Below are 10,078 nucleotides of genomic sequence, written 5' to 3'. Positions count from 1 at the left end.
TTTGTTTACTTTTTTTTTTATTATCCCAAAATATTTATAAAATTTCTAAATTTATATATTTAAACAAGGTTTAATGGTCAAATAAATCTTAAACTTTGGACATTTTAACTATTTTAACCAATTCTTTTAATTTCGTTAATCGAATATTCAACTTAACTTTTATTAACAATTGTGACCTCCCATGGATCTGTTAGAGAACACTTACGTGTCCGTTAACGGGTCCCATCTCCTGACAATACAGCATTTGACTGGGAATTCCAATAGAGCACCAATCCTATCAAATAAAATACAAAACGTGCTGTTTGATTGTCCCTCACGTGAGTGCTTTTACACAATGAGATACGTATAAAGTTTCCTGAAATTCTATCATCCATGTTATTTTTTTGTAAACTCATCGTTTCTTGCGAACTCAAGGACATACTTAACGAAGGAAGTGCATCTAAAACTTATTTTGTTTTGTATTTAACTTTTTTTTCAGCAAACTGTTTTTGACTTGTGAGTATGATTGTTTTTAATTTTTTTGTGTGATTGTTTCTTTTCATTGAATGGACTAAGAAGTTAATCAACGATGCAGTTTTAACATATTCTTAGTGTTATTTAAGGTATATTTGGCAATTTTAGCAGTTCTAATAGATGTTAGCTGTTGTAATAACTATCAGCCGTTAGCACTTAGATATTAGCTGTTAGTTGTTTATATAGCGGTTAAAATATGAGTATTCGGTAAAAATAAGTGTATGATTAGCTATTTAATATAAAAAGATAAAAAAAGGTAAAATAATAGAGAATAAGGCAAAGACAAGTGATAGACATAGATGTCATAAAAAATTTATAAATTGCTAAACTTTAATGAGGATAACGTTTCGTGAAATACTACCTCAAATTCTAAATACTTTTAACCCAATCAAAACATTAAATATTACTCCAAACGTTTTTGCCGAACAAACTCTTAGTCTTTGTTTGAATCACACGGTAGAGCGACCTAGCACATTATAAATTTATATTTAGCACCAAATTTCATATTCACGGTAGTAAAAAGCCACAAAGTGCTATAAAAACTTAAGGTTTTATTGTATAATTTTTGTTCTTTCTTTTTCAATTGCTATATTTTTTATTATATACATTCAAAAAATTTGTTATTAGCCATTATCTTTTAAAGATAAAATTAAGAATTTCATAAATATACAACTTCTATTAACAATTAATTTGTTCTATTTTTTCCTTGCTAAATATACACTTGGATCAAAGGAGGGATTTAACTCAGTTAAACTCTAACTTCACGATGCCAAAACACTCCTAATCCATTGTTGAATATTATCTCAATATAATAATTATTTATGTAATAAGATAATATTATAGTTACTAGGGTCCTTTAAATATTTTTCATTTTTTATTAATTAATTTATTATTATGACAATTATTTTGTTACTATTTTTGAAAAGTATAAAACAATATTAGACTTTAATTAATGAAAATATTATTCCATAAATTTTAATTTTCTTTATATTTATATTTTACTAAATAATTTCTATTATTTTCATGTATTTTATATAAAATTATTTTAATAATGTTATTAAATGTTTTTATGTATTGGTTTATAATTTGTTTAATCAAGTCATGATTATAAATCTACATTGATGTATCACTCCGTTACCAAACCTATAGTTAACACTATTAAACCCTATTAAAATTTATAATCTTAATACATACATGCAAAGCCATTAAATTCAAGAAGGTAATAAAGTTTAAAAAGAAAAAAAAAAAAAACTCAAAATGGACATGTTCGCGGGCCCAAACAGACCAGACCAAGCTTACATATACGAGCTTTTTCGGCTCGACCCGTTTTGGAATTGAATCCGTGCGAGTCGGGCCGGGGGGGACAGCCCGTTTTCACAATGCTAGATAAAAGCATCGTCATCCATCAAGCGCGGTTCTCATCTGATGTCTGTGGTGTTGGTACAATTGGTGGTGGCGTTAATGGTTCAATTTCTCAACCAATAAGCTCAAAGCGCCCAGGCTTCACGATCCACGTTCCCGCGCATATAAGTGCTATGCTGGCTCACTCAAATACACAGGTGTATGAGTCTCAGAAACTTTAGCCCCATGTCCCTTCGCGGGTCAACTTCTAAATCCTTTCCTCTTTACTTCCCGCGTAAATTTAAAATCCCACTCTCTCTGAAACCCACGAGAAATCCTCCAAAGGTAAAACCTACTTCATTGATTATAAATTTTATCGCCTTTGGACTATTCCTGCATAATTGAAATATTGTTTTGTTTTGTTTTCTTTCTACAGTGTTTCCGTAGGAATCTAAGTGGACCGAGACTGGCTTGTAATGCATTTGACGAAATTTTTTATCAGGAAAATGAAGGAAATATAAGAGGAATTGAATTCCTAATTTTGATGAATGAGCGGGGAATTAGTGCGAATTCTCAAACATATCTATGGCTTTTGGATTCCTGTTTGAATTCTGGCTCTTTGGTGAATTGCAAAAAGCTTCAGGGAAAGATTCTGAAGGAGGGTTTTGGTAGGGAAACTGTTTTGTGTGATAAGCTTGTTGATTGTTATAATGCAGCAGGGGATTTGGAAAGTGCAGTTAAGGTTTTTGATGATATGCCTATTAGAAGTGTGATCACTTGGAACAAGATATTATCTGGTTTGGTTGCAAAGAAAATGTTTAACCGAGTATTGGGGTTCTTTTTGCGAATGTTAGAGGAAAATGTAAATCCAATCGAAGTTACACTCTCTAGTGTTTTAAGGGCTTGTGGGGATGGTCGCTCTGTTGAGCAGATTCATGCTAGGATTATTTATCAGGGATTTGTAACTAGTCCTATTGCATGCAATCCTTTGATTGATTCATATGCCAAAAATGGGTTCATACATTCTGCTAGAAAGGTTTTTGATAAGTTATATGTGAAGGACAGTGTTTCTTGGGTGGCTATGATCTCTGGTTTTTCACAGAACGGATATGGAGAAGAAGCTGTTCGCCTATTTATTGAAATGCAAATTTCAGGAACATCCCCCACTCCCTATGTATTTTCAAGCGTTTTGAGTGCCTGCACTAAAATAGGGTTGTTTGATATTGGGGAGCAGCTTCATGCCTTAGTTTGCAAATGTGGATTCTTTTTGGAGACATATGTGTGCAATGCTCTTGTCACATTGTATTCCCGCTTAGGGAACTTCATATCTGCCGAACAAGTTTTCAGCAAAATACAATGTAAAGATGAAGTTTCATATAATTCACTAATCTCTGGACTAGCACAGCAGGGATACAGTGATAGGGCTTTGGAACTGTATAAGAAAATGCAGCATGATCACCTCAAACCAGATTGTGTTACAGTTGCAAGTCTCTTGAGTGCTTGTGCATCTGTTAGGGCATTTTCTAAGGGAGAACAATTACATTCATATGCAGTAAAATCAGGGATGTCTTTGGATATTATTATTGAAGGTTCTCTGCTTGACCTTTATGTTAAATGCTCTGATATAAAGACTGCCCACAAATTTTTCCTCACCACACAAACAGAAAATGTGGTTTTATGGAATGTGATGCTTGTGGCTTATGGGCAATTGGATAATTTAAGCGAGTCATTTCAGATATTTAGACAAATGCAGGTTGAAGGCTTGATTCCTAATCAATTTACGTACCCAAGTATTTTGAGAACTTGTACTTCATCCGGAGCTCTTGATTTAGGAGAGCAAATCCATTCCCAAGTCATCAAGGCTGGCTTTCAGTTTAATGTGTATGTCTGTAGTGTGCTTATAGATATGTACGCTAAGCATGGAAAACTGGGTAATGCCAGAGGAATTCTTAGAAGACTTACTGAGGAAGATGTCGTTTCATGGACAGCTATGATTGCAGGATACGCACATCATGATTTGTTTGCTGAAGCTCTTGAACTTTTTGAAGAAATGCTAAATCGAGGTTTGCGATCAGATAATATAGGTTTTTCGAGTGCAATCAGTGCGTGTGCTGGTATTCAAGCACTTAATCAAGGGCAACAAATTCATGCTCAATCCTATATCTCTGGTTATTCACAAGATCTTTCAATTAGCAATGCACTTGTTACATTTTATGCTAGATGTGGAAGAATTCGAGAAGCATACTTGGCATTTGAAAAAAATGATTTTAAAGATAATATATCATGGAATGGATTGATATCTGGATTTGCACAAAGTGGATACTGTGAGGAAGCATTGAAGGTCTTTGCTCAGATGAAAAGAGCAAATGTAGAAGCTAATTTATTCACATTTGGTTCTGCAGTTAGTGCTGCTGCCAATATGGCTAATATAAAACAAGGGAAGCAGATCCATGCAATTATTATAAAAACAGGGTTTGATACAGAAATTGAAGTTTCTAATGCTTTAATCACATTGTATGCAAAGTGTGGTTGCATTGATGATGCCGAAAGAGAGTTCTCTGAGATGCCTCAGAAAAATGAAATTTCCTGGAATGCTATGATCACGGGCTATTCTCAACATGGACATGGTATTGAAGCAGTAAATCTTTTTGAGAAAATGAAACAGATTGGAGTGATCCCAAACCATGTCACTTTTGTGGGGGTTCTATCAGCTTGTAGCCATGTGGGTTTGATAAATGAAGGCCTTTCCTACTTTGAGTCCATGAACACAGAGTATGGTTTAGTTCCTAAACAAGAACATTTTGCATGTGTAGTAGATCTTTTGAGTCGTGCTGGTCTTTTGGGCCATGCAAGAAAATTTATTGAGGAGATGCCAATTGAACCAGATGCAATGGCATGGAGGACCCTTTTAAGTTCTTGTACAGTTCATAAGAACACAGAAGTTGGAGAGTTTGCTGCGCATCATCTACTCAAATTGGAACCTGAAGATTCTGCAACTTATGTTCTTCTGTCAAATATGTATGCAGTGGCTGGTAAATGGGATTGTAGGGATCGGACCAGGCAAATGATGAAAGACAGGGGTGTGAAGAAACAGCCTGGTCGCAGCTGGATTGATGTTAGGAACTCAGTTCATGCATTCTTTGTAGGTGATAAGCTCCATCCTCTATCAGATAAAATATATGACTTCTTAGACGAGTTGAATAAACAAGCAGCTGAAATTGGTTATGTGCAAGATCGATATAGCCTTTTGAATGACGTAGAGCAGGGGCAGAAGGATCCAACTGCATTTGTTCACAGTGAGAAGCTGGCCACTGCATTTGGACTCCTTAGTTTGTCAGATCCAATTCCCATACGTGTCATGAAGAATCTACGTGTCTGTACTGATTGCCACACATGGCTTAAGTTTGTGTCAAAGATTTCAAATCGGACAATTGTGGTACGAGATGCATACCGATTTCACCATTTTGAAGGTGGTGCTTGTTCATGTAGAGATTATTGGTAAGCGGAATTGCACGATGGTTATTGGAAAACAGGATTTCAAAGGATCTGAAAGAAAACTATGATCTCAGAAGAATATGCAACAACTGGTAAAATCATTTTGTGACTTATGACCTGGCAGGCTGATAACTTTGTACTTAATTTTTTAATTGTAAAATTTCTTAGCTCTTTATGAAGTCTGATTTGGAAGCTTTTCAAGCCAAGGCAATTTTCTCCTTGACATTTTCTTATGTTGTTTATTGTCCACAGGCAGGCCCCTCTAAGCTGTTTGCCCTTTCAAACATTATTACAACGATAATGTTTGTTCCTGTAGAGATTACAGGTAATATTTCATCTGTAATGTGCTTAGGTTACCTCAATTGGTTTCTGAAACATAGTTCATGCTTTCAAATTCATAGTAAATTTCTGATTTTGATAATTTATTTTTGCCCCTATAGGAATTAAGTGGGCTGTCTTTATTTAGACCAGTATTTACTGTCTTATTCATTTGGCTGCAAATTTTATAAATTTTTACTTGTACAAGGTGCAGTACCTGATTCATCTCCATTTTAAATTCTCTCAGTCTTGGAATTGGTGTTTGTGAGATTTAATATTACCTTAAAGAACTCAATGAACTTGCTGATTGTGATCTTGGTGGGAGTTCACATCTCTAATCTCTAGGTGCTTAACAATGTAAGCTCATACAAATCCTTCTTTCCTTTAGGTTCTCGCTCTTTTCTTATATCTGTCATCTTGCCAAGGTGCTGCAGAAAACTGCAAAATCCTAGTCCTTGGTCTGGAAGAATAAGTACTGTTCAAAAACCTTTTCTGGATTAGTTCTTCTATCTGCAATGATGTCCACATTTCCAGTTTTTCTCACTTGAGAAAGAACCAGTCCACTCCTTTCTGTAAGATTTGAGTTGGGAATATTATTGTGTATATGAGCCAATTATCGTGTAGTACTTTATAACTGATCTCGTTCTAGTCTTGATTTCCCAAGTTGTCAGTTTCATGTGTAGGCTGTATTTCCTTGTATAATTTGAAAATTATTTATTCCCATATTGCTTGGATAATGCATGCTTGAGATGGCTTCTTACTTTCCTCTCTTAATGATAAAATGTGTCATTTAGTCTTGAAGATTTTCTTTTTTCTATTTTGAGACTTTTCTGCAGGAACAATGAAATGCTAAGGTGTAGTTGTTACTTGTTAGCCTGTGACTGAGGAATCTGGTGATACATGATAGATGATTTAATTATAATTTTTCTTGTTTTGTGTAAGCATTGACGTAATTTATCCAATAAATAGGAGTTCAGTCTAGCATGGCTGCTGACTGGTATTAACTTATTTTGGCGCATTGACCAAGTTGCCCCTCTTATCTATGTACTATAGTAGGCATTGAAAAGGATAGTATTGGTATTCTTGACACTCCAATTGTGGAATGACATTCCTAGGAGAAGACTTCTGTTCTTGAAGTTTCTTCTTTTTCCAAATCCCATAATCCAAATAAAAAGATTCTCTTGCAATCTTCAGCTATAAATAGTTAAGACATGAAATTGCTTCTCTAAGACAAAATCTCTCTCTTTTCTCCTAACTCATCCAGTCTTTGTCATGGCAGGTGAAATTAGCAAGGAGGCAGCAGCAGCATCCTCTTCCTTACCACTTGATGGTAGGGTAGCCATAGTAACTGGGGCTTCACGTGGCATTGGCCATGCAATTTCCATGAACCTTCACTCCCTTGGTGCAAGAGTTGTGCTCAATCATGCCTCAAGCTCCAACCAAGCCGATCTCCTTGCACCTGAGCTCAATGCCTCACCTTCATCTTCTCATCCCTAGACAATTGCTATCAGAGCTGATGTTTCCAGCCAGACCAAGTCAAACAACTCTTCGAAACTGTTGAGAAAAAATTCAACTCAATGGTGCTTCCAAGGCAGCAGCAGAGACAATGACAATAATACTGGCCAAGAATAGAATATAAACAAATATTGATTTGTTAGTAAAAGAGGGAGTGTCTACTCATAGAATTGAAAAAAATGTTGTCTATGCATCTGCATTGTGGGATGGCCGATGTAGTGAATGCTGTTAAAGTCTAGGCTTTCAACCAACGCTCGTGTGCCTGTACATGCTGTTGCAGTGAAGTTATCAACCAGTGACATTACCCAGAATGAATAAAATTGAGCTCTGGAATTGGAAGTGCGGGGGATGAAGTGAAGAAGAGAAAGTCCTTTTGTGAACACTATTGAGTTGACAAGTCCTATTGAATGAAGATGTTGCTTTGCAAACAGGAAACGATTTGAAGAAATGGCCCAGGAAGGTACATACTGTGGCTTGTATACTTTCTAGGTATTCGTATTCTATGGAGGCTACAACCATGACTTTGTCTCAGTCTAGAAACCATAAAATGGCTGATCTTGTTTGTCAGGACAGTCGAGCATTATGAAGCTGTTAAGTTGGAACTGCCGGAGAATTGGCAACCCTAGAACAGTTCGAGCCCTCAAGGATTTATCCTTGAGTTATAGCGCACAAGTGGTATTTTTAATGGAAACAAAGGTTTGAAGTAGAATAGAGGAGATAAAGGCATTGTTTGGTTTTGATGGGTGTTTTCTGTACATAGGTTGGGTAGAGTTGGTGGTCTTGCAGTCTTTTGGAAGAATTCTTTGAGTCTTCAGATTATTGGCTTTTCCTGAAATTTTATTCACCGCCATTTAACGAGAGAAGTAAAGGATTTACAGCTTCCTAGTTTTTATGGTTCCCTAAATGCCATAGAAGGGGACAGTCGTGAAATCTTTTGCATGCACTAGTAGCCCGTGATTCGAGACCATGGTTGGTCATGGGTGATTTTAATGATTTGCTTTCTTCTGATGAAAAAATTGGTGGCATCACTCAACCTTTTTTGTTGTGGAATGGCTTTAGAGAGGCTATCCAGGATTGTCATTTGACTGATGTTCCTTTTGCTGGTCATGGTTCTACTTGGAAGCATTGTAGGGGAAGACCAGATTGGGTAAGTGAAAAGGTAGGTAGGGTTTTTGCAACATCTGATTGAGTTGGTCTATTCCCTGCGACTCAGGTAAGTAATTTGATTTCTCTTTCATCTGATCATAGCTTGATTCTTTCAGAGCTTCAAAATAATTCTTTCCAGTAAGAAGGAAAGGGTTTTGCTTTGATAACAATTGGCTAGTTGAGCCTGATGTGGCTGAGGTAGTCTCCAAAGGCTGGTTATCTGGCATTAACGATTTGATGACTAGGAAATCGAGCCAAGTCTAAGAACTGGAATTGGGAAGGAACAAAATCGTATTTTTTGGCATAACAGGAATTATCTGGCTCATCTTTTAGATGAAGGCAGGTATAATTTCGGTATTGTTGAATACAATCGGTCACAGGCTAAGTGGAATTTTTTGTTGGCTTAGGAGTTGCGTGTTAAACAAATTGCTAAAATTCTCTGGCTTCAATATGGGGACAAAACACACAATATCATCGCCAGCAAATTAAAGGGAGAAGGAGAATTAATTTTATTTCTTCTCTTAGAAATTCGAAAGGGGAAATGGTTTCAGAATTCGGAGTTTTGCAACATCTGGTTTATGATTATTTTTCCAATGTTTTTTATGGTGGTGATTCTGATAGAAGGAGTCTTCTTGGACTTGTCCATCCTAGAGTCTCTGAAGAAGATAACCTGTTTTTTATTACACCTTTCAGTCATCAGGAATTCAAAGATGCAGGTTTTCAAATGCATCTAGAAAAATCTCTAGGTCCAAATGGCCTAAACCCAACTTCCTATCAGAAGTTCTAGCATATCACTGGAGCAGATGTGGTGGGCGGGTTATTAGAATTGGTGGCAGAGAGGTATTTTTCCGAAGTTTTATCTGATACTTCAACAGTTTTGGTCCCAAAAACTAATTGTCCTGAGTCTCTTAAGGATTTCCACCCTATATCTTTGTGTAATGAGCTACACAAAATAATATCAAAAGTGGTTGAGGCTTTAGCATTGAGGGCCTGTTTGTGCTGTTTAAAAGATCTTGGTTTTTTTTTGGGGGTCCTGGATATGTTTTGGTAGACTCCTTAATCGTTCAGTCTTTATGTTCTAGTTCTGTTACTTTTGTGAATTTGGTCTTGTCATTAAGGATTGGAAAACTATATTGACTGTTAGGTGGATTCGAAGGCAAGCAATGTGAATGCTCACTCTTTAGCTAAGACCATCGTACAGTCATGCTACCTTTAAAGTTTGGAACTCATGTTTTATTCAATTTCTATCAATGAATTTTGGATGTTTCCTTTCAAAAAAAAAAATAAAAAAAAAAAAAGGTTTGACAAGTCTTGTATTTTCTCCTTCCCATCGGTATCAATCAAGTCTGTATCATTCATTGATTCATTTGTATTAGTACAAATTATTTAGATAGCCTGCAGTTATAATAGTATGAGTTGTTTATACTGTATATATAAAAGTGGAAATAAAGGGGAATAATAGAATTTTCTATATCATCCTTAATGAAATTTAAAATGTTCTAAAGCACCTTTAATGATGAATAATTAAAAAATTACAATTTATTAATTGATTGGATATAATTTATAAAAATTATTTTTTCAGCTAATCATATGCGTTCTGATTATCTTTTCACTTATATGAAGAATGAGAGGTCTCGAATTTGAATCCGCTCAACCACAAGTGTTTTCACCGATTTGATTTGTATAGCCTACAGTGTTATTTTGTTTCTTCAGGCCTCCTACTAAATAAAAAAAATTATTTTTTAAATAA

General features: G+C 35.6%; 1 protein-coding gene across 3 annotated transcripts; it reads left to right on the top strand.

The window, feature by feature from the left end:
* Positions 1-1,948: 1,948 nt before the first annotated feature.
* Positions 1,949-9,516, top strand: LOC105630008 (Pentatricopeptide repeat (PPR) superfamily protein). Of its 3 annotated transcripts, XM_037636761.2 has the most exons (5): positions 1,949-2,199; positions 2,291-5,441; positions 5,602-5,674; positions 5,915-6,024; positions 6,947-9,516. In XM_037636761.2, the coding sequence occupies exons 1-2, from the start codon at positions 2,077-2,079 to the stop codon at positions 5,354-5,356; spliced, it is 3,189 nt and encodes a 1,062-aa protein (XP_037492689.1). In that variant the 5' UTR covers positions 1,949-2,076; the 3' UTR covers positions 5,357-5,441; positions 5,602-5,674; positions 5,915-6,024; positions 6,947-9,516. The 3 variants fall into 3 exon arrangements, with proteins under 3 accessions (XP_037492689.1, XP_012067069.1, XP_089580251.1); XM_012211679.4 differs by lacking the exon at positions 5,915-6,024; XM_089724125.1 differs by having other exon boundaries at positions 2,291-5,674.
* Positions 9,517-10,078: the final 562 nt, after the last annotated feature.

This window comes from Jatropha curcas, chromosome 7 (assembly GCF_041381405.1).
Source record: "Jatropha curcas cultivar XTBG-Jc1 chromosome 7, XTBG_Jcur_1.0, whole genome shotgun sequence".
Lineage (NCBI taxonomy): Eukaryota > Viridiplantae > Streptophyta > Magnoliopsida > Malpighiales > Euphorbiaceae > Jatropha > Jatropha curcas.
Note: the sequence above shows the minus strand (reverse complement) of the source record. Positions and strands in the feature narration are given on the sequence as shown.

What these genes read in the sequence shown, in the direction of transcription:
- LOC105630008 (XM_012211679.4), top strand. Translation starts at nt 2,077, where the DNA reads ATGAGTCTCAGAAACTTTAGCCCCATGTCCCTTCGCGGGTCAACTTCT. An exon ending in CCACGAGAAATCCTCCAAAG is followed by an intron (nt 2,200 to 2,290) that starts GTAAAACCTACT and finishes TTCTTTCTACAG; the next exon opens with TGTTTCCGTAGGAATCTAAG.